This window comes from Tachypleus tridentatus, chromosome 4, assembly GCF_004210375.1.
Source record: "Tachypleus tridentatus isolate NWPU-2018 chromosome 4, ASM421037v1, whole genome shotgun sequence".
Classification (NCBI taxonomy): Eukaryota; Metazoa; Arthropoda; class Merostomata; order Xiphosura; family Limulidae; genus Tachypleus; species Tachypleus tridentatus.
The window spans coordinates 55004937-55030288 of record NC_134828.1 but is presented as its reverse complement, the minus strand read 5'-3'; the positions used below and the strand labels follow the sequence as shown (position 1 = coordinate 55030288).

The 25352-nt window shown below is 32.6% G+C and overlaps 1 protein-coding gene across 2 annotated transcripts; it reads left to right on the top strand.

Annotated features, from left to right (window-relative positions):
• The first annotated feature begins 482 nt into the window (after window positions 1-482).
• LOC143249171 (ITG-like peptide) lies at window positions 483-23882 on the top strand. Of its 2 annotated transcripts, none has more exons than XM_076498625.1 (4): window positions 483-765; window positions 12609-12765; window positions 20335-20493; window positions 23322-23882. In XM_076498625.1, the coding sequence occupies exons 1-4, from the start codon at window positions 628-630 to the stop codon at window positions 23534-23536; spliced, it is 669 nt and encodes a 222-aa protein (XP_076354740.1). In that variant the 5' UTR covers window positions 483-627; the 3' UTR covers window positions 23537-23882. The 2 variants fall into 2 exon arrangements, with proteins under 2 accessions (XP_076354740.1, XP_076354741.1); XM_076498626.1 differs by having other exon boundaries at window positions 487-765; window positions 20338-20493; window positions 23322-23881.
• Window positions 23883-25352: the final 1470 nt, after the last annotated feature.

The window sequence follows — 25352 nt, the reverse complement described above, 5'->3', positions numbered from 1 at the left end:
ACTTTATCAAAACTCGTCATTATTAGAAGAAAATTCCTATTAACTAGACCACTAACTCAGCTTTTTTTTGAATTTCAAATTTATTGACATACTGTATGTTAAGCCATACTTAGATTTTACAGAGGTTGTATCTTTATTTTAAATGTAATACTTTAACACAGAATGATTATATTTAATAAATCAGTATTTTATTGAGTGGCTTTGATCATTATATGAACGTATCTCAACAAAAATACAACATTTTAATCTTCATTTTTATCATTTTATTGCTTCAAATACCACATCTCTATAAACATGTGCAAACAAGAACGTGGTATGGCGATCTTTTCCTTATAACATTGCATCACTTTTCCATGGCTTGTAATGTCAAACGACGTCATTATAAGGCTCTGTTCCAATCATCAGCGAGCTGTTCTCTGCACTATATTACATAGAAAAACCTGATTTGTTCGAGCACAGGTATCGAACTTTTGAATTGTTAACGAAAAGCGCAAGCGCCAGAAACCTTGCTTTATATATAACTTGTACCTTTCTATAAAACTTAGCGTTAGACACGTACAGAATACAATCGATACTTGAAGAGAGCATTTCAGATTTCGTACAAAACGAAACAGCAACGTTTACAAAATGCACGCCTTGACGCTATCCCTTCTTGGAACGACGCTGATCATTGCTTCTTCGGCCGTTGTTGAGGCTTGGGGAGCCGGTGGAGGTTGGCCTTCGTTGTCTTTCCCTTCTCAATGGAGCTCTTCCGAAGTTACGAAGGTTAGTATAATGTTTCAAGAACATTTCCAAACTCAGTGAGTTGATGTAGTGAACTTTTAAGCGCTAGTGATAATGTATCTTATGAGGGAATTCAAGTAAAGTTATCTAAGTTAGCGGGAGTAGATTATTCAGGCTTGGAATAAAGGGTGAGACGATTTGTAACAGCTTATTTTGAGTACTTTTCTAAGACATTTAACACTTGAATGGAAACTTTATTTTACATCTCTTCAGAAGTTTCGACGATTGTCAACAGATAATTTTATAAAAAAATCTCAAATTATTTGAAAACACCCAATTTCATTTAACTTAAAGTTTGTTTACATCTCTACAGAAATTGTGAAAGTCAACAAAAGTAAATTTTATGACCGTTTTTCAGTAATCACGAAGATCAGTAAAAGTAAATTTAGAAAAAACGTTTTACTTAGATTATAACAGAAATATTCTGAAACTAGTATGGTTGGTGCCAGTTTTGTCGTTAGAGTTTTTTTCTGAAATAAAATTTACGGTGTACTTTCCAGAAGGGCTCTTCTGATAATTTGGAAAACTGTACTCTATGCCAGGGTTATTTTCATTTTTATGAATCTTATAACAGTACATTTTAAAACAGACCTCTAGAATTAGGAATGTATAGAACAGTATTCTTAATGGATCTTATTAGAAAAAGTGATTATTAGTGTGTGTAAAACGTTTTTATAGCAAAGCCACAAAAGGCTATTTACTGAATCCACCGAGGGGAATCGAACTCACTGATTTTAACGTTGTAAATCCGTAGACTTACCGCTGTATCGGGGGGACGTAATTATTAGTAAGTAAAATAGAAACTTTGTGAACTTGTATGTTTAAAACTGCGCTATCGCAGTTTATAAAAATGGAAATAGTTGTATTTAGAGGCTTCTTTCCTTAGCTACTACGATAAGAAATAGTATTTTTAAAGACAGATTTCTTTCGATTTAAAGAGTAAAAATAATCTATTGAGAAACAGCTCTTCCGTAATTAGGAAAATTAGAAATACTGTGTTTTGAGATAGATTTTCTTAGTTGTACATATTAGAAATAGTATGTTTACTAGGATATTATCTTGGTTGTGAACATCAGAAACAGTACGTCTAACGAGAGATTTCCTTGTTTATGAAGATTAAAACGAGAATGTTTGGAGAGAGATTTTCCGTCTTAGAAACACCTTCCTCGTAGTACTAAGTTTTCATATAGTATACATGGAGAAAGCTTTTCTTAGACATCGAGGTTACATATGTTTTGGGAGAGCTTCCCTTTGTCATAAATAATATTTATAGGAACCTTTCCTAGGCCATAAAGATTATAAATAGTATATGCTTACGGAGTCCTTTCATACAGTTCGTAGGACTGAATATAACTGTTAGAGATATACCTCCCGTCATTATCAGGATTTCGTATCTAGAAACAGCTTTCCTACAGTTATTAAGATTAAAGATAGTGATACGTTCATAGAGGTCTTTCCTCGGGTTTTAAGATTAGAAGTACGTTTGGTATGAGAGTGACATATTTGGAGAAAGCTTCGTTATTTATAAAGATTAAAGTCAGTATATTTAGAGAGTTCTAAGTTAGGAGTACTCTGTTTTCTTAATATTATAAATAGTGTGTTTATAGAGTGTTTTTCGTAGTTATGAACATTAGAAATTATATGTTCTAGGAGATATTTCCTTAGTTAGGAAGTCTAGAAATTATTTGTTTAGAGATAACTTTCGCTGGTTGTGAAATTCTTACGTAGCTTTAGTTAAGACTCCGCGAATCTTATCAATGTAGAGCATGAAAAGTCTAACAGATTTTGAAATTTGGTAAGAACGTTCTTTCTGAGAGATTTTTCAAATTAAGGTTATGAGTACAGGTGTCAGCTTAGTTTTTTAAAGCCATCCCAAAATAATAACAGTTAATTATATATTATATCAGAAAGAAAGAGGCTTAACCACTATAAATAGGTAACAGTGTGGTAGTTCCTATATTATAAAGCCTATCTGTTTTATAGGAGATGAATAAAAGTAACTTTCTGAGATTTCTTTTTAGACTTGAAAAACTGTAACATATTTTTTCTGACAAAAATATATATAAACAATATTAAAATTTTCGACATAAACAGTACAAGAGCAAAACTACGCTGTCCCTAATTTAATAGCGATAAACTGGATGGAAGGCAGTTAGTCAATACCACCCGTCACCAATTATTTACCGAAGATCGTTACATTATAACGCTCCCACGAATGAATAGGTCGGTATGTATGATTATGAGGATTCGAACCTGTGAACCACGTATTGTGAGTCGAGCACCCTAACCATATAGCCATGCCATGGGTCCACGAACATACTCATTCTTAATTTAGGACTGATGGCTAGGGGGATGGCAACTAGTCAGCATGAACTATGGTCTATTACATACGGCTATTTTTAATTGAATAGTAGAAATTACTGTCATAAATAACGTTACACAGTTGAAAGCGCAGACTTTTCAGGGGCACATTGCGGATCAAACGTAAATCTTATGATCTCAAACCTTGAATGATAACCAGCAGGCCATTCCAGCCTATAACTATAATTTTATTGTGTTCTGTTGAATTTACTTTTAAAAATAAACTTTAAACCAAAATGATAATGTAAACCAATTATTAATTGTTGTCATAGTATTAACCAAAATATATAGATTTATACTTTCAAATCTACTACTTTCATAAGGTGGTTCCAAAGACAACGAAGAAATATACTTTTTTGTGTTTGATTTTAAACATTAGTCGTGATTAATAGCTTATACGATCACCAAAATCTAATTATTGATTGATTGAAGAAATTTTTAACATTACATATTTACTTTTAACAAGTTTATTTCTTGTTGTGGCTGCTAACCTGCTGGCGTCTTCAGGGGAGTTCTTGGAAGCACTGGATTTCGTAATGATAAAGATCGCGATTTGATCACTGATATTCTTGAAGTGCTGGTGGACCGTTTAGTTAGCTAGGGACTCCTCTGTTTAGATCTGAATCAACAAAGTATTTGAATACTTTCAAGACTAGTAGCCAAGTTTTCCTTACTTCTATACTAAGGGTATTATCAGTTCCATGGATGTGGAAGGCTTCTTTTATCGTCTTTTTCTCGTGTAAAATTCATATCTTTTGTTTTATTTTTGTTTCCCTTAGTGTGGTAGGCTATATTTTATGTGATGTATGCTTCTGAATTTTAGCTTTTTTTTATACTTCTCCCGTTGATTTCAGTTCATAAACACAATGGAATACATAAATGTATTTTGTTTTTGTTTGTTCGTTTTTGCCTACCATCGGGATTTTTAGGTGATGTATACTAATAACAACCTTACTGATTTTTTGTTTTCTGAGTACATGTTTACTTTACAGTGTTCACTTATTTTTTATATTCGCATGTAGACTTTGGACAAGGAATAATATGGCTGTGTTTTTGTAATTTTCTTCCGATTTATTCTTATAGTTCATCTTTGTCTTATTTTTATCACATATTTAGAATATCCACTGTCAAGGAGGTTTGTAGTGATGTGTTATTCTAATTCCTTTTTTGCATATTCTATGATACAAATTTTGTTAATTCTAGAGACTAGATAACCTGTTTTTACATTGTTGGTGTGTTTTGATTTGTAGCTGAAATATTTACCCAAATATGTTACATATGTCTTGGTAACTATTTCGTCTAGGAATGGTTGCTGTCTTTTTCTATTTCCTTGGTGAGTTTTATCATTGATAGTTTTCTGCTCATATGGTTTATGAAATATTGAAATTTTTTCTGTAATGTGTATTTTGCCATATTACGAATGTATCGTCAATATTTCAGCCAAATTGTAGAACTTAGAGCGAATATTCTGAAGAAGTTAATTTCGACATGTTACTTCTGGAGATTACTGCGTGTTGGTGACAGGGATAAGGCCATGGTTAGGCCTTTATCGTACTTGGTGGCATTTATCTTCATTATTGAAGAATGTTTTGATGTAGATAAATTCTTTCTTGCAGTCATTATCATTTAGGTGCATTCTTTGAGGGTTGTTTCATTTTAAGAAAATAGTGGATTATACTATCATGAAGACTTATAGGGGAACGTTCCTTGAATTTTTTACTATTTTCAATATTTTCGTGGAGTATTTGTAGTGTTTCAAGGGTTGATACATTTGAAGTGAAACATGTTGAGATACCGATACAAATCAAAACTGCATTTCAGCTAGTGCTATTAAAAATCTATGCAAAATTGGTAGCATTCTGACGGTAGACAGTCACAGGTATATTCTTATCCATCGTGTCATTTCCTCAGGCACAAAATATGCTAGGCAAGAATTAATCTAACAGTTATATAGTGATTTCAAGCATGAATTATGCTGGAAGTGTGGTAAAACGATATCTTGAGTCCGATGGAACACTTGCTGACATGGCTTGACATGTATAAAATTCTGTACAATGCAATTCAGAATGGACAGCTATCTATCTTTATTATACATGGTTCGGGATAAGACATCAGGCCCGGATTTTGTGTGTTTTATGAGTTTCATTTGTAAGCTGATTGACGTTTTAACAGATACAATGAAAAAGTAGCATCGGTAGCAACAATACTTTTCTGAGGTTTGTGGTTAAATACGATTGGCTTCAGGCATATTTATTGAATATGTACTGACTGTGTATTAAAACTATTAAAAATATTACTAATTAAAAAATCGTATCTAGTAATGATCAAAAGAAAACCTAATAAGCTTAAATCAGCAAAACGGCTGTTACAAGTATAAGAACTATTATAATGACGAACAGTTAAGCTATTTTGATTGTGTCTTAAATGTTTTAATAATTAAATTCAATACGAATGAATTATGCTTCATATAGGTATAATAAAACCATGGGATTTAAGAGTGAAAGAACAGAAAACATTATGTAGCATTCTTACTTTTTTTGCGTTAATATGTTAAAGTTTAAGCAATTATGATTATTCTTATTACTAGCATTAAATACCCGCTTTATCTTCGTGATTCTTGTTGGCTGAAGTAAAAACAACAGATTGCTTATTATTAAATCTCTAAGGATATAACATTCCTTTCGTTGCATAGTTTTAATATTAAACAGAGATTCGATGTGTATGATTGTGCTTTGAATTTTTTTCACTTAAACCTTTTATATCAAAAGGTATGTTGTAAAATTACTAACTGGCATAGTTAGGGCAAACGTTATCTGAAGAACCTTGGTGTTGATGAAAGGTTTTGTTGTCACTTGTTATTGTATATATATTATTGATTCTTACACTCTTTTACAACTCTAATAAATAGGCGAGTATTTCGCAATAGCGATTTTACCATATAGTTGCGTACATATTTAAATATAAATTCAATTCAACTTAAACAAATATCGATATTAAAATACACTACATGGCCAAAAGTATGTGGACACCTGACCATCACACCCATATGTGCTTGTTGAGCATCTAATTCCAAAATCATGGATATTGATATAGAGTTGGTCTCCCACTTGCTGCCATAACAGTCTCTACTCTTGTGGAAAGGTTTTTCACTAGATTTTGAAACATGACTCCGGAGATTCGCTTCTACTTAGCCACACGAGCATTAGTGAGGTTGGGCACTGATGTCGGGCGAAAAGGCCTGGCTCGCAATCGGCATTCCAATTCATCCTAAAGGTGCTCGATATGGGGTTGAGGTCAGGGTTCTGTGCAGGCCAGACAAATTCTTCCACATCAACCTCGGGGCAAACCATGTCTTTATGGGCCTCGCTTTGTGCACGGGGGCATTGTCATGCTAAAAAAAAACACCTTCTCCAAGCTGTTGCCACAAAGTTGGAAGCACACAATTCTCTAGAATGTCATTGTATGTTGTAGCATTAAAATTTCTTTTCACTGGAACTAAAGAGCCTAGCCCAAACCATGAAAAACAGACCAAAACCATTATTCCTCCTCCACAAAACTCTACAGTTGGCATTCAGGAAGGTAGTGTTCTCTTGGTATTCGCCAAACCCAGATTCATCTGTCAGGCTGCCAGATAGTGAAGTGTGATTTATCACTCCAGAGAACGTGTTTCCACTGCTCCAGAGTCCAATTGAGGTGTGCTTTACATCACTTCAGCCAACGCTTGGCATTGCGTATGGTGATCTTAGGCTTGTGTGTAGCTGCCCGGCCGTGGAAACCCATTCCATAAAGCTCACGACAAACAGTTCTTGTGCTTACATTGCTACCAGAGTCACTTTAGAACTCAGTAGTGAGTGTTACAACTGTGGACAGACGATTTTTACGCGTTACGCGCTTCAGCATTCAACGGTTCCGTTCTGTGAGCTTGTGTGGTCTACCGCTTCGTGTTTGAGCTATTGTTGCTCTTAAACGTTTTCACTTTACAATACCAGCATTTACAGTTGACCGGGGCAGCTCTAGCGGGGCTAAAATTTGACTAACTGACTTGTTGGAAAGGTGACAGCCTATGACAGTATCCTGTTGAAAGTCACTGAGCTCTTCAGTACGACACATTCTACTTCCAATATTTGGCTATGGAGAATTCATGGCTGTATGTTTGATTTTATGCAACTGTTAGCAATGGGTGTGAGTGAAATAGTCGAACCCACTAATTAGAAGGGGTGTCTACATACTCTTGGCCATGTAGTGTAGATATATAATAGTTAATTCGTCACAAAGTTACAACCAACTAGTTTTCGCAAACATATTACCATCACCAGTGCAAAGTTTTACAGTTTACGTTAACATACCGGCATAATATGCCTTAAAAATATTCAGTCATAATGTCAGAATGACAAGGATAACATAATTGTATTTATTCGATGCGTCTGAATAAAAGGGTAATATAAATATGTTTACTTGTAGTGTCTGGACAACAAGGATGATATACATCTTCAAAATCGTGGTCTCTAAACAACAAATATAAATATACTTGAACTGCAGTGTCTGGACGTAAAAAATGACAATGCAGTGATTTCATAAATGACCTGATGTTTAGAAACATACACTGTACATACTTTCAAGTTTAGTGAATTGTCGAAAGAACAAAGAACATTAGATATTTCAATATTTGAGTGTAAAACGGCCTTTGATTAACGACACTAAGAGCAACGTAAATGGTAATTTTTAGTCTTTGCAAAATGAAACTCACTCTAATTTCTTCACGTTATTGCAGTAATTTTAATTTTATTTCATGCCAACATCATTACATCATTAAACTAATTTTCCAATTCTTATTATTCGAGTCTCTTCCTAAAAAGCAATGTTTCTTTTTATTTCTAGTAGTTTGACAAAATTTTACCAAACTCTTTAAAAAACGGATTTGTGACGTTTGAAACTTTTCTTCAAAAATGGTATTGTTCTGTGTTAAATATAGGAAATTATTAACATACTGATGGCTAAGAGCACGTTTCATGTTCTCATTTTCTGCCTTATCTGGTTTCCATATCCTATCTTTAAAGTTGTTCAACAACGCACAGTTGAAAGATATATCAAATTAGTGCAAGAACTGAAAGATTTTTCTTTTGTGCTTCAGTACTCCTCGAATCTCTCTCCACTGTGTTGTAGTTTTCAGTTTTTATTGATTTGTCTATTTCAGTCCGATGTGCAGGTGACGTTAATGATTGATCAGAAAGAACCCTTCACGAATATCTAGGTTTGTAGAAGCGGACATCTGCTCTCTCGTTTTTGGTTCTCCAAAATATACGTTTAGTATTGTTATTCCATTCATATAAATTATTTTACGTTGACAAAAAAGAACTTGATTCATAGTGTTTTCACAAGAAATAAGAAGAACTATGAACCTGTCTTTCCTCACTCAGTAAAATTACGTTCGCTTAGTTGTGATATCGTGTTTATAAAGTTTTGTCGTTGATTCTCAAAGTTTGTTCACTTTGTAGGATTTTATAAATAAAATATGGTTTATTTATATTTTAAGTAATGCAGGCGTATTTGTTTAAAATTTTTGATGTTTCTATCAACAAAATCATAGTTACATTTCAATTTTTAATTAACATAAAACCAGTTAATAAGTTCGACTTCAAACCTTACTAACATGTTGAACGTAGTGTTTCAATTGGTTGAAAACAGAAAGGAAATTGATTAACCAAAAATCCTAATGAACAGTTACAGGAGAGAATTTAAGAAAATATAAACTATTCGTAGTATTCCAAATTTTTAGTTGATAAAAATAATAGTCTATAAAGATACTTATTCAGATTTAAATTGTTTTACGAAACCTGTTAAATGCGACAACTTTTAAAACATCTTAAAATAAAACCGACAATGGTTTTTACTGGAAAACACTGTGAAATATTAAATAAAATCAATGAATATATACTATTAAACACAAAGTATACAATGGCCTATCTGTACTCCGCTCACCTGTGGGTATCGAAACTTGGTTTGTAGCGGTGGGAGTCCGGAAACATACCGCTGTACTAGTAAATGACACGTACGAACCTAGAGAGAATCAATGTGTTAGTATTTATAAGATAAACTTTAAGCAGAACTTATTTTAAAATCTGCATATCAATATTGTTTTGAGAATGAACAAACATAAATTGAAAAACATACAATATTAAATCAAAAATATGTGTCTTGGCTACGTCAGTAAAGATAATGCACAAAATAATACACAACTATATTGTCTCCATCAGTCGAGGTAATTCACCATTATATTATCTCCATCAATCAAGAAGATATACCACAATATTCTGATGATGATTAGTTGGTACCAATCGAAACTTGTAAAGTTGCAAGTTTTTATTTGTATTTATTAATGCTTATTATAGTGTGTAGGAATTTCAAGTTAATATCAACATGTTTTTTTAGTCTGGGCTAATTAAGCGAAAGGAAAAGAATGCATAGATTATAAGATTAACTCATTAAAGTATCTTAAGAACTAAATACATTTCTTTTTACCTATGTCGCAAATTTCAGACATCTTAGATTAAATATAAATGAAGAAAATGTCTGAAAGAGATTAGATAATTCTAGATTTGAAAGATATTTAAGTTTCAATTTCAAGTATTTATTAAATTAATCACACCAATGTCACTTATGACACTTAAATGATAACATTTTCAACTTAAGTTCCTTACTTAAGAAATCGTAAATATCATACAGCTATGTAAGACCTTACAAACAAATACTGCTTTTACTATTATTAGATATATTAATTTCATTCGTATTTGAGTCATGTATTTAATATGTTTTTAATATTAAATTAAAACAAAATATCTTACTAATGTTCTATTTTGAGAGAAGTATATTCATATGTATATAAAACGTTTCTGGGTTAATATTCAAAATTGTATACTAGATATTCAGTGGATTCTTATACAGACAAAACTTTTTCTATGAGGCTTTTTCATGATTTTTCCTTGGAAGCTTCACCATTTAAAATATTAGTATGACTAAAGAAAGAAACACCCAAGAGTAATACTGATCAAACTGTATAAACTAACTATAGCCCTTTATACCAAAACTACTTTTTTTAGTTTGTAGCGATTAATCATACTTATGTGTATTCGTTGTTTACTTTTCGTAAACTCAGAATAAAACTAGAAATAAACAAAGAAATGGTAAATTGAACAGCTTCAAGCAATCGCTTACAAGAATATAAATGTTGATGTGTGATGAGAACAAGAAAACGAGCTGGTTTACAACATAATAAGTGATTACTGAAGAATGTTGGTCATTATTTACAAAGTCACGAATTTTAAAGCTATAACAAAGTAAAATTTACTGCTAAAGTTTCAGCTTTTCGAACAATTTTTCCAAGTTCTGATTTTTTAACTTTTTATAATTCGATGTTCTTTATTTTTAATAATCACCACAATGCTTGTCAATTACAAAAAATAACTATGCTGTGTAAGTGACGACTTTTTTTCACCTCCCAACACTATTAACATTTCTTTTTAGTAAGTTTATAACCAAAATGTTATATATTTGTATTCAGAGTTTTAGAAACGTTCTCAGTTAAGTGGAGAAAGTTATATTCTCGGTGATCACTCAGTGTAAATCTGCTTCTAATGGTAAAAAATAAATGTTCGTCAAACTAATGTTTATCGTTCTCATATTTTATTTTTTCTCGATGCATCTTAATTTTCAAGCAAATTTTAATTTCCGGACTTTTTATAACAGAAAATCCAGACATGTAATGACTGTTTATCCAGTGCACCACTACCGCGCCAGTAGAAATCCATTCCACAAGGTTTCCGTTGGTCTGCTTCTCTATAATTATGCGTAGGTCGTCGATATCTATAAAGTTTTCTTCAGTAGCGTTGTAGAAATAACAGCTTCATGTTGTTTCAGAAGGAACTATAACATGTGCAAACAGAACGTATTTTCTCAAGGACCGGAAATTGATTACCATATCTGGAACGATTAACGCGACTATAACAAGAATTTATTTAACTAGAAATCTACGAAAAATTTCCGATTGCGAGTAATTACTGTCGCAACACTTACAAACAAATTAATATTGATAAAGGAATAGTGCAAACACCGCCACCTTTCTCTTGAAATAACCTCAAAATACGTTTTTGCCGTCGTCTTACTACTGTTATGATTGTAAATTTTATTTATCGTTTTTGTTTTGATCTTTAGTCATAATATAATTTCTATTATTGTAACATTTAAAAAAAATCCTTAACTTGTATGTTAACTGTTAGCTGTAATAATATATTAAATACAATACAAAATGAATGAGTACACTAATAAGGCTTTACAAATGCAGTATATGTGTGATGTATTGTAAAATGTACTTCAAATGAAGCGTGGTAGTTATCATGTTAATAATATCACTTCCATTGTAACACAGAAAGTGGAGTATCAATAATGATAATTCGACTGAAGAGTAGAAGTTGATATATTAATGATAAAGTCTGAAAGTTATATATTAATAATTAGTAAAGGTACCCCACAATTCTGAACTTATATAGTTATCTAAATAAAGACATGGTCTATCCCCTTCCACTATTTTGAGACATAGCATACGTAACATTAAAGCGTTAAAGGTTAAATTGCTGTCATACCTGAATTGTTCGTCCAATTGCTAATCAACTTAAACAAGGATTTTTAAGCAGACCCAGTTTCATTGAAATTGGTTCAGCCAGTTATTGATAACAACATGTGACACCAATTGTAAAATGTAAAAGAGGAAATATTGATATTACCACTTTAAAAAGTTATGATTTAAATGCTGAAAACCAGAAAAATGTTAGAAATTCAACAGGTCTAAAACTATTATAAACAACTTGTCTACAGGTGTTTTTCCCTATGCTCCTCTTAATTGGTTCAATGCGACAAATATAAATAGGAATTCACGTAATTTCTTACCAATCATCGTCCCGTCAGACTGTTGAATTCTGCTATCACACAAAAGATGTGGAAAACAAAAGATGGATCTGAAATGATATTTTTACACACCTCTAATATCGAACCGTAAAGGAGAAATTAAAGGAATGTGAATAAAAGAAACTGCAGTTAATTTTGTTTCTATAATAAACACTTTGCTTACATCTGGAATTTCAACGTTCACACAATATTGCGTTAAGGGATCATATAATATTGTGGTTAATAACCTTCTCTCAACAAACTACCTAATTCTCAGTATAATACTGATAAACTGGTTTTGATGTGATGCAGAGTATTGTGGTCTATTTTTTATCATTTCGTTTTGTATAAAATAAATATCTATAGATTTAAGAGTAGCACTAATAAACTGCTTGTCTATATGCTAAACGTTTCCCTTTTATTCTTGTCAAGCAGATTACATTAAATTATGAAAGTCTAGCTGAACAGAAAATTCCTTTATATTTCGTAGAACCAGTTAAAAGTAATCTATTTGTTCATCATTTTAGGATGAAAAAAAGAAAAGTGGAGAACAAATTCTGGAGACGTTGCTTTCTAATGATCAAGCCGAAGCAGCCGTGAAAGAACAAGAACAATGTTTTGGTAAGAGATGTCTACATAGTGAGCAGTGCTGTCCAGGATCCGTGTGTGTAGATGTAGATGGTGGTAAGTGTGCACATATTTAGTCTGTTTGTAACCTTTTTTGTTTCTTTGTTGTTGTTTCTTAATTTCTAGCAAAGCTGCACCAAGTCTATCTGTGATAGCCGTCCCTAATTTAGCAGTGTGAGACTAGAGGGAAGGCAGCTAGTCATCACCACCCACCGCCAACTCTTAAGCTACTCTTTAACCAAGGAATAGTTGAATTGACTGTCACATTATAACGTTCCTACGGCTGAAAGGGCGAACATGTTTGGTGTGATAGGGATTCAAACCTGCGACTCTCAGACTGGGAGTCGAATACCTTAACCACCTGGCCGTGCTGGGCCGAAACTTTCTTTTCACTCCTTTGCATCCCTGTCTATCAGTTGACATTTTTAATTTTCTGTCTACCTGTGTTTATCTTCCGATTGATTCGTCTGTCTGCCTTGTCATGATACCATGAATGGTAAAGGCTGAATATTTATTTTGTTTTTAGTTGGGAAGGAGATAACGAAATGTGACAATCAGTCCCACTATTCGTTTGTAAAAGAGTAACCCAAGAGTTGAAGATGAGTAGTGATGACTAGCTGCCTTCCGTCGAGTCTTACACTGCTAAATTAGGGACAGCTATAGAGATAGCCCTCGTGCAGCTTTGTGCGAAATTCCAAACAAACCGATTGTAAAGCTTTCCAGTGATTAATCCAGTATATGCCTGGTTGCAGCTCGGCAAGTGAGTTCACACACCATTAATAAGGTATTCAATAAATATTGTTTCTCTTGAAAGTTGAAGGTCATTTTTTAAACTAGAGTCTATTTTAAGGACATGGCTTAACCTAACTTGTGGATTTTGTAGTTTGGTAATTTTCTTCTTAATCATAAATTAAATAGTGACTAAGAAGCGCGTGACTAAAGTAACGATTTTATTCCTAACATTCGGAAGAAATGAAATATTCAGTTCTTCAGTTGACGAGATTTTGATTGTACGTTTGACCATACACAGGTCCTACACGATATATGCCTCTCATTTTAAGAAGTTAACTAATATCTCAGTACATCTTATATTCAACGATCAAAGTTTTTGTAAAAAAAGAACAGAATATGAAGTGGATCTCGATAAATGAAATGCTAATATTTAGTCACTTGGTGCAAGGTAATTATCATTTCTTATCTGCCATTTTAACTGTAAAATAGATGCGAATATATAGTTATTTATTACATAACGTAGGAGTAACGGATAAAAAGAACAGTTGTATGTAATTTAGTTACTCTACAATTATAAAGCAATGCGTGCAACAAAGATATAACTCGTGATATACTCGAGTAATTTAATTTACATTTTTTTCTTGCAAAAGCACGTGATTTAACGAGAAAGCCTTAGTATAGATAAGTAGATATACGATCTCAGCTCTTATACAACTAGTTTTTAATAAGCAGTTTTGTACCTTTCAATTACAAAGAAAATACAATTGAAATGAACATAACATGGAAACATGTGTCTTCTCTTCAGTTATGTTCCGTTCAAAACTTTATTTATACAAATTGGTGGCCTCTACATGTCACAGTTTTTAAGCTCCTAAGAACCTGTCTGTTTCTCTGAAATACTGAGTAAAGCTGATAAACCGACTTTCGATATGTTGCTTTCCGAGAGAATAACCTGCTTAAGACGTGGCAAAGCCATAACGAAGCACCAATAAGAAAAAATGTGGACAATCTCCTTTGAGAAAACTCAGTTAGAAACTGTAAGCATTAAAGACTAGAACTTAATCTAAAGACGTTAACAAGGGATAAAAGCTCACTAACCTTGTCATTTATCGAAGTTCTGTAACTCCTAATTAGATTCGAGTTGGGGTCTGACAAGACGTGCCACTTACCAAAAAGTATTTTATAATTACATTGGTTTCCTGTTGCTTCATTTTACCTCAGAAGATCCATGTGCGTATAGAGATAAAATAAAAACCGAATAAAATGTAGTCAGCTACAAAAGTACGAAGTACTATTAGAGTGATACACATTATGCTTGGAAATCATCCATCTGCTTTTCACTTCACTCTTCAATTCAATTAAACTTTCAACTACGTAATGCTCCGCTAAAGATACAAAGCAATTCCATGTATGAGTGGAATCACACGTGAAACATCAAAATTTTATTAATTTTCATATTTAGTACAACAGAAACTCAGTGGAAGTTCTTGTTATCAGGCATTGTTTCAACATATTCAATCAAAATGTTCTTCAGGAATTTACTCCAGATGTCTTAATTACACTCTCATAAAGTTTCTTTGGAAGTAAGTTTTGATTTTTTCAAGTTTTTGATCCATCAGATCCCAGATCTGCTTAATTCTGCTGATATCGGGGCTCTGTTGGGGCCATTGCATTATTTGAATCACACTATCAGCTTCTTTCTTGGTTAAGTAATTTCTGTATAGATTAAATTAGTGTTTGGGGTCATAATTTTTTTAGTATTAAGATCCTTTACAAACAATACGCAAACCATTAGATATACCACGATGGATAAGTATCTGGTGGTACTTGCGCTTGTTCACTCTTTCATCTATTTTCCAAATATCTTTTGTCGCGTAAACAGGAAAATACCTTCAAACAATTACATTGTCTCCCCCATGCATCATAGTAGATCCTATGCACTGAGGTAAATATCTTTGACCTTTCTTCCTCCTACGCTTTAAACCAAATATGTAAAACTGGACTCATCCGTCCATAACACCCTCTTCTAATCATCATCAGTCCAGTTTTTGTACTGTTTGGCAAATGTTAGTCTCTTGACAATATTTGGAGATCAAGGTAAATGCTTTTCAAACGCTGCCCGACTAAATATCCCATTCTCATCGAGTCTTCTTGATACTATAGATTATGACAGTTTTCTGTCATTTATTACATGGTTGTTTACCTCATGCTTCAGATCAGTGGCAGTCTTCCTTTTGTACCGAGAGTTGCATAAACGAAGATACGTAACGTCAGTATCATTGAGTTTAGGTGTCCTGCCTCTTCTTTCATATGTTCAAATTTACCTGTCTCTGTCTCATGATCTTGACAGTGTTTGGGGAAAATTTCAAGTTTGCAGCAATTTGTTGAAAAGTCCAATCACGATCATGTAAAGCTTTTAGTAAACTCTTTGCTCAACTGACAAATTCTATACGCTGACATGTTTAAAAAAACTTAACATATTCATTATTTTAATTAAGGTTTATATTTTTTGTGGAATGCTATTAAATCGATTTCTTCTAGCATATACCAGTACCATAGAATAGCTTCTTTCTATATAGTTAAGACATTGCATGGGTATAGTGAGAGTTATTTCAGACCCTATATTTGATTAGTATATTCATTCAAGCAGAACTCTTTTGACCTTGGCAGAAGTACATGAGAATTCTAAAGAATGATAAGTATTCTCGTACTGGTTCATTTAGTTGTCAACAGGGATCAGTGAAGCACTACCATAATGTTAACATTTACATTCTCTAATAGCACGGGCCTGGCATGGCCAAGCGCGTAAGGCGTGCGACTCGTAATCCGAGGGTCGCGGGTTCGCGCCCGCGTCGCGCCAAACATGCTCGCCCTTTCAGCCGTGGAGGCGTTATAATGTGACAATCAATCCCGCTATTCGTTGGTAAAAGAGTAGCCCAAGAGTTGGCAGTGGGTGATGATGACTAGCTGCCTTCCCTCTAGTCTTACACTACTAAATTAGGGACGGCTAGCACAGATAGCCCTCGAGTAGCTTTGTGCGAAATTCCGAAAACAAACAAAAAAACTCTAATGACATAGAAGAATTAGCCCCCTAAAATTGGAAAAAAAGGTAAAATATCCTATTATGCTAACACTTTTGAACTGTGCTACACCTTCATGCATTTGTCCTTCTCCATCAAATTATTTGCCTTTGCTATGCCCAATAATAAATTGCAATGTCAGCATTTAACTGTGTAGAAATATTTATTGAAAACCTAACTTTTGGGACGGCTCAATTTATAACGCTTCACTAAGAAGCGAATTTAAACATAACATAATTAAGAACCATAACATAAAGAACCAATTGCAAGAGATGATCAAATATAATGTTGTTTTCGTGAAATACTAGAAAAGGATAAAGATTCGTTATATATATATTGTTACTAAACTATAATTAACTTTTATAAAACATATTCATATCATAAAACACTTTTTTGATTTATTTTTCAGTAGAAAACTAATCGGCATTTGCCGCATGACCGACAATCATTCAGTTATAACTAATATTCTGTGTATTTTATACTAGTAGTTATAGCAAGCAGTTGCTTGCTGTTTCGTTTCTAGCCCTACAGTTGATTAGATAGATTGCTAAGAGGACAGGTTAATAGGTCAATTTTTTTACTCTTAAACCTCCATTTTCTAAAATTAAATACTTTATGTTATTGTGACAAATTGCTTGAAGGTAATTTGTCTTTTTGTTTGATAGATTTATTACCATTTTAGACAGAGAATCGTTATTACACCTAGCGCGAAACACTGATGATTAATAGATCTCGGATGAGTACAGCATTCGAATAATGGTCTGGCAAAGAAAGCGTTACTCTCTGACCATGGTCTCTCAATGATTATAAGGATTAATCTAACTTCAAGCAGTATAGTTAATCAAAGAAAGAAAAAACACAGTCGTGATAAATTCGATGATTCTAGATCAATACTGGGTGAAATGCGAACGTGGGTGACATTTAACCTGTGTTTAGAGAACAAATAGAGAAGTCTCACTCGCTGTTTAAAAAAAAAAAAAAGAGAATTTTAACGATTACAGAAATGTCAGGTTCATGTCAGAGACACGTGGAGAAGGTCAATGACAATAATTTTATCACTTGAACCCTCAACTAGATTATACAGAATTGCACGATTTATGAACAGTGAAAGTTTTCTTTATTTTTTGATAATTATTAAAACTTTAGGAATAAGGCTCTAATTTATAAATGCTTTTGGTGTTTATCTTAAGGATAAGAGTTCTTTTCACTTGTATTTAGTTATACTATTAAACCCATTTCCTTTGAAGGAATAAATGGGTCTTTCTTCCCAAGTTATCAAATTTTCTTATTCATACTTTCTATAAAACTAAACAAAAAACTTTTTGGTGTAATGTACGAAAGATTGACAAACAAACGAGAGTGAAAAGAAATATTTTAGCTCTATAATTAAAAGAAGATGTAATTAGATATAATCTATAGCTTTAAGAACATTTAAACATAAATACTTGTTATTAGCACACTATACAAAGTATGATCACCATTAAATACATTGTACAAATAACGTCTGCTAATTCTGCATCTCATTTTTGAAAATTGCACACATAAGAGAATCTATACGATAAACTCCCAAGTCAATATAGATGTATAGATCTCTTAGACACACATATAACGTTTTAATTACTAACTATGGTAGCGGGAAGAACGGAAGGAAACAGAAACATCTTGTGGATTTAAAATTGAATTTCTGGCTCAAAGGAAAATAGACTGATTACAAAACCGAACAAAACTGTAATAATTATTTGTTTATTCACATAAATATAAACTAAAATACAATGACTTCAATTCTGTATAAAACACTAGAGGTTTATAGTGTTTATAAACACTATAATGTTTACAGTCTTTACTTTAGACACAGTAAAGGAAGATCTGATTTTAAACTAAGAGAAAACTAACCACTATATACTTGAACGAATTAGGATCAACAAGAATAAACTAGTGGACGATTAATCCTCTCAGAGACATATGTTACAGGTAATAAATGACTCTCTGGTAAGACACTAATTATTACATTCAGAAATAAAGTGTATAACTAGTAAACAATTATAAGGGCGCTACACTGATCTGTCTATAATCGTATATCTGTACAAGCGTCCAAACGTTGTGAACTGTATGCTTGGAAAAAAATTAAATTTAACTGAACTAAATTATTCACTTTCCTAAACTAAAAGAGAAACAAAACATGGTGTTTTCTCACATATTACAGCCTTGTGATCATAGTATAATAAATCTGCTTCGTATCTTCTAAAATATATTTAAACATAACGAAATCCAGGCGCTGCTGCAGACCACATTTGATGTCAATATGGGTTTCGAAAGACTTACTACAAAACAGAAAAAAACCCTAACAAAACAACAGTTCGTTGTATAACCAGTGCACGAAAATATGAGTATATAAAGAAAGTTTTTTTTTTGTTAAAATGAAATGAAGGTTGAATTATCTATAAGCTGTTGAAAGAATATGGAGAAAAATTAGCTTATATTAGTCAGGTGAAATATATTTTCTTTTGTAACACTTAGTATAACTTCGTAATAACGATTGGGCAAAAAATATATATTCTTGTACATGTCACCTTTTCTGACCTTTTCAATCTCCTTCATCAAAACCAAAAAATAAATTTGCTTATATTTAGAGTGTTTATGGTTACATCCTAGAATAAAGTGTTTCTTGTATATGTTTTAATATCTTTTTAGCCGTGCATTGCGGCTCATAGAATAGCTCTGAGTTTTTTTCAGGTACACATTTTTAGCTAATAGCTCCGTCATCTCTTGACCGACTTGAGATCTAATTACATGACTCAGGAGGTCTAACACTTTCAATTACTGTATTTCGGCATAGCCAATATCTTCTAAGTTAATTTATTCAGACGTTGTTTAAAAGAATTTCAGTTTGAGGGTAAGCTGATGAGATCTTGACGAGCAATAAAATTGCTTGTTTGTTTTGTTTATGGTTTGTTTTGAATTTCGCGCAAGCCGTCCCTAATTTAGCAGTGTAAGGGCGAGCATGTTTGGTATGACAGAGATTCGAACTCACGACCCTCAGATTAGAAGTCGAGTGCCTTATCTACCTGGTCATGGCGGACCTTGTTTGTTTGTTTTGAGCCAGTGTAAGACTAGAGAGAAAGCAGCTAGTTATCATCACCCACCACCGACTCTTGGTCTACTCTTTTACCAACAAATAGTGGGATTGCTCACACATTATAACGCTACCACGGCTGAAAGGACGAGCATGTTTGGTGTGACGGGGATTCGAACTCACGACCCTCATATTACGAGTCGAGGTAGACACTTAGTATTTCTGGCGCACAAATCATAGTTAATATAAAGGAAGAAGTATCATAGATTAATTTACTCTAATCCCATCTAAAATAATTTAAATGCCATGGTTATTTAGGATTTTTTCTTGTTTTAATTATAAACAGGATGGGGCAAAAATAACATTTGTTTTACTGAGAATATAACTGGCACCAGCTTATGTTTCTCAGTACAACATTAGAAAGTAAATTATCTTCGTAATACTTTCTTAATGCCAACTGTACTAACCAAACAGTATTAACTTTACAGTAACTAATTGGTATATGGTGTTTACTGCTGATATTTCAATGTAACATGCTATTTTGTTTGCTAAAGTTAAGTAAGCACCAGTGACAAAATTAAAGCGTTTTCGTAGAGTTGTATCTATGTAACAGAGTTTTCTTTTTTATCTTAATTGTTCCTATTTTAACGAAATAAAGCATCTTATATATTAATTTTTTTCTATAATACAATGCACATGTGATTATATTTGAAGTTTTTATAATCACTTATATTGTTCTAGCAGTTGGTAATTGCCTACCAGTTTATGGACAAACTGAAGGAAAACCTTGTACTCAGGACGCAGACTGTGGGGAAGGGTTTCGTTGTGAAGAAAATGTTAACGCCCTCGTGCGTCATTCTTGCCAGATAGACGCCCGTGATGTCAGGAAGAAACAATACAGTGAGTGTGTCAGTTAGTATTTAGTTTATTGTTATGACAGAATCTCTCAATATTATGGTATCTGAAGAGCAAACTTTCTGCCTACTTACATTTTTTCTTTTGACATTGGATTAAAAAGATGTAATTTTCCTGGTTAGGATTAGTTTAGGTACGAAGTTTCAAAACTCTCACCACACTTTAATCTGCTTTCCTATCCCGTTGATAATAAACGCATATATGACTAGTCTTTCAAAACTTTGTTCCTTATGTTAACCCTCTTAAACAGTTCCGGGTGTGGCTTATGTTATTGTACCGGCCTGTGAATAGAAGGCCTACAATTCGTACGACGATGGGTTTTTTGTTGTTGTTGTTGTTTTCGTTCATTTAGTTTGAAAGAAATAGTTAGATGGGTGCAAACTCTTCCCAGTTGGAGGTGCTCTGGAATATTTGTATTCCCCTTCGTCTCTGAATACATTCCACGTTTTCAGCTGTGTATGACAGAAAACTCATATTGCGGCGAATCATTTTGACTATCTATTTTTTCTAATTAGTAGGGTTCAAAACTAGAGATTTACACCAGAACCTAAGAGGCCATTTAGTCTATCTACACTTAAAGCGTTGTTGATTTTTATAAATAAAAATACCTACCACACATATTATTAAAATGAAACAATTAGGTATCTGTCAAACTTCATGAGAGATTGATCGTGTTCCGCTTTTTTGTATTATGTATTCGGAAAGACTAGTAGTCTTAAAACAAAATAAAATATTTCGTTTTACGATGACCACAGGTTTGTTCTAATCACCTCCAAGCATCCAATGATTACATTAGTTTTGATTTTTTAAAACCAGGATAGATTTTTTAAAATTATGTTCCATATTAGATGTTTGATTGAAGTACAATATGGATGTTTGTTTTTGAATTTCGCAGAAAGCTACTTGAGGGCTATCTGTGCTAGCCGTCCCTAATTTAGTAGTGTAAGACTAGTGGGAAGGCAGCTAGTCATCACCATCCACCGTCAACTCCTGGGCTACTCTTTTACCAAAGAATAGTGGGATTGATTGTAACATTGTAACGCCCCCAAGGCTGAAAGGACGAGCATGTTTAGTGCGACCGGGATTAGAACCCGCGACCTTCGGATTACGAGTCGAACGCCTTAACACACTTGGCCATGCCGGGCCCGACATAAAATCTAATCACCAAACTTCAATTCCAAACTTGCAATGAGCTGTATGTGGTATTTTGAAATTATAAAGTTAATAAGAGTAATCAGAAAAAGTAGATTAGTTTATGTAAGAAAAGAAGGAAAATGATCCCTACATAGATATAATAACAGAAAATAGTTATGATTATATATATACACACACACACACAGTTATGATTATATATATACAGTTATGATTTTATATATATATATATTATAATAATAATTAATTTATCTTTTTAGCCAAATGTTTGGCTAAAATATGTAATATGTTTACAAACATATTAGAAACACTAGAAGTGAGGTTAAAGTTCGGGAGGCAAAAACACAGTTCTGGGTGTACTGCTCACATCTGTATATACATACGTATATAATTTTGAATTTCGAAATTTAACTCTTGTAAACAACTGTTTGAAAATATCGTTTACAACAATTTATACTGATCTAATTTTCAAGTTTACATAAAATTATATTAATACAGTACTCTGGTAATTCAGAGATAAGCTGAGAGCTTATAACACTAAAACTTGTGGTTTGAGCCCTGCGTTAGGCACACAGCTGAAGTTCCCCTGTGCAGCTTTACGCCTAAAAGCAATAAAATAAAATAAAAGATTAATACCAGTTCTCAATATTATAAAGAGACTGAGGGTTTATCCTCCAAGAGTAGAACACGGATCTAAATGACCGAGTGTTGTGGTGTCAGATGAGAATCAGAGTTTGATAGTTAAAAAAAAACAAAAAAAAACAGAAAAAGTTATTTATGTATTTATTTATCTTTCCCAACAGATGGCGATAGCTGAGTACTTTCAATATTTTCATCTATTTGTTTCAACGATAAACTACACAAGAGGTTATTAGTGATCTGTTCATTTTGGAGAATCGAATTTTGCATTTTAACATTATAAGTCAGTAAACCTATCCCTGCCTCATTGAGGGACTATTCTTCAGTACTAAGAAAATTACAATGTAAAACTTGCTTGAATTTAAATAATATGTTTTTTTTAATAATTCGAAATGCCATTCCTGAAAATAAATTAAAAGCAGGTGAGGTAATGTTTGAAAATAAACACATTCAAAACTGTTTCTACTCGTAATTGGATCTTGCCTTAATCAAATAATATCCTAACACAATTTTCTTAAGACAATGATTTTTTATTTTACGTTTAGATATTTCAAAAACAGAGACATTTTTGCTGTGTTATGTGATTTATCTTGGGTAACTGTTAATTGTTTTGTTTTGAAGACTAGTCACATTAGTCCCAAAAATACTGATATCTTAATAAATCAATAAAACAAAGTAGTCTCCTAGATCACCAGGAGACAAATCAACCTATTTTATTTATTTCACAGAAAGAAAAGACCAAAATATAAAAAATGTTATTGAAAGACCCAGTAATCAAATTTGTGTTTTTTTCTTATAGCAAAGCCACAGGGGGCTATTTGCTGTGTCCATTGAAAGAAATGGAACCTCTGATTTGAGCGTTATAAATCTGAAGAAATAACCAAAGTTTAGAGTATCAGATCGCATAATATTAATTATTAACTGTAACGACTCCTGTACTTATAGTGTCACATGGCAAAATAATAATTAATGGGGAATAAGCTTTTTTTAAGATAATGTAACCTATATTTGTTGTTCTTTAGATGATGAGTGTTTGGCCAGTAGCGAGTGTGACGTATCAAGAGGACTTTGCTGTCAACTTCAACGACGCCACAGAATGGCACCTCGCAAAGTCTGTTTTTATTTCAACGACCCAAAGAACTGCATTGGTGATGTTGACACTGCACATGCTCCAGAACCTGTCATTAACTACATACCTAATATGCCCAGCCCTTTCTTCAAGGCACGTTTAGGTTAAATCTCTATCTCACAGTCATTTTACTGATTATTTGATCTATTTATTACCATCTTTAATAGCTTAGAACATGTTTATACAAAATGTTATTCTCTTTTTTAAACCTAAAAGATTTTGTTTTTAAAAATGCTTTAAATTATTAAACATTTTTTCCATTCTATCGCTTTAATGATATTGCTAAATTGTCTTTCAAATATTTTGAACTTCCTGACATATATATATTTATTACGAAGCAAGAGTTAAGTGGTACTCATGTCCTAGATATACCAAATACAGTTAGTTGAAACTAATCTGAGAATTATTGTATTTACTGTACGAGCAAGACAACCGTGAATAAAACATTCATTAAAAAAGAAGGAGTGAATATCATTTTGTGCTCTTTATTTGTATCACATTGTAGACTTTCTTTGGAACAGCAGTGGTTTTGTAAAATATCACGATTATTAACGAAACACTTCAATCATACCAAATAATTGTCATACATGTAAAAGAGAATTTATTGAACTTTTGTTAACACAAACAGAATTTGTTATTAACCATCGACGTTTGGTGCAAAAAAAATCCACTTGTTGTTACATACTGTATTTATAGTAATTCTTTTAAAACAAACAATGTAAACAAGAGGTCATCTACAAACACTTGCTTTTCGTGACGATTTTAGAATTAAGTATTTCATTCTGATTTGAGTTGGAGAATTTCCAACCTCCATCTTGTTGACCTTGCAATAAAATTAGCATAAGTTTCATCAAAAGACATTGTGTAATAGCAACATTTTTAATCTCGAATAGACACTGAAGTTTGTCATATAAATTTAATGACCAAGCAGTGTAAGAAAGAAGTAGATCTCAGGTATAAAGCCACATTAAAAATGATACTCAAGAAAGTATCCAAGAATATTCCGTAAAAGATGCCGACTTTCTTTGTTTTGATTGACCGTTGTAAGCTCTTAGGATACTGAATGGCATAATATAAATCAGGATGTGACATATTCAAAACATCATTTGGTGTTTTTCTCAAAGTAGAATATAACCTCATACATTAGAAGTGCCACATAAATGTACATTCAAAAAGGAATTAAGAAATTTGGATAAAGACACTCCTTAATACATTTTGTGTTTAATATTTCCGCCTTATTATATTATATACTTTTAGTTTGCCTTCAAGATTTTAGAAAAATCACAAAACTCAAATTAAAGTATCGAGATATAAAGGTACTAATGTCCACCCAAATAACTTCATTTTTTTATCAACAAAAAGAGCCTATTTTTGTAAAGTAATTTAGATTACATCCTTTATAAGTTCATAATAGCGTAAAAGAGCCTGTGTATAGTACTCCTATCTGTGTAACTTTTTTGTTTTGCAATTATATTATCCAGTTGTAGAGAATATACAAAATTAAGCCAACTGAAATCAAATATAAGGTCTAATCTCAAAGTAGTCCACTTTGGTATTTTGGAGATTTATAGATGCGATTTAATCATTTATAAGTCTTATTTAATTCATCGTGTTTCCTTTATTTCTAATATGCAAGAGATGAGCCAAGAAGCTAGTCTTTTGATGTGGTGAGAATGTAGGTAAGTTAGAGAAATAATAATCTAAGAACTTTTTTCTTTGGTATTTCCAGTTGCTTAAGTTCCAACATTATATCCTTTTCTGCATTAAATATTATTTTCAAGCATATTAAAAAGGAAAAATAACAGAGAAATAATATTGCTTCACGACTATTAATCTCTATGGAGCAGTGTAAAGGATGAAATATTTAACTGATAACTCCGTGATGACGAAAAAACTCACTTGTAGAAAAAACTATATGTTTAAA

Coding starts and splice junctions, on each gene's coding strand:
- LOC143249171 (XM_076498625.1), top strand. CDS start 628: ATGCACGCCTTGACGCTATCCCTTCTTGGAACGACGCTGATCATTGCT. Junction 12,766..20,334: donor GTGTGTAGATGTAGATGGTG/GTAAGTGTGCAC, acceptor ATATTGTTCTAG/CAGTTGGTAATTGCCTACCA. Junction 20,494..23,321: donor TGTCAGGAAGAAACAATACA/GTGAGTGTGTCA, acceptor GTTGTTCTTTAG/ATGATGAGTGTTTGGCCAGT.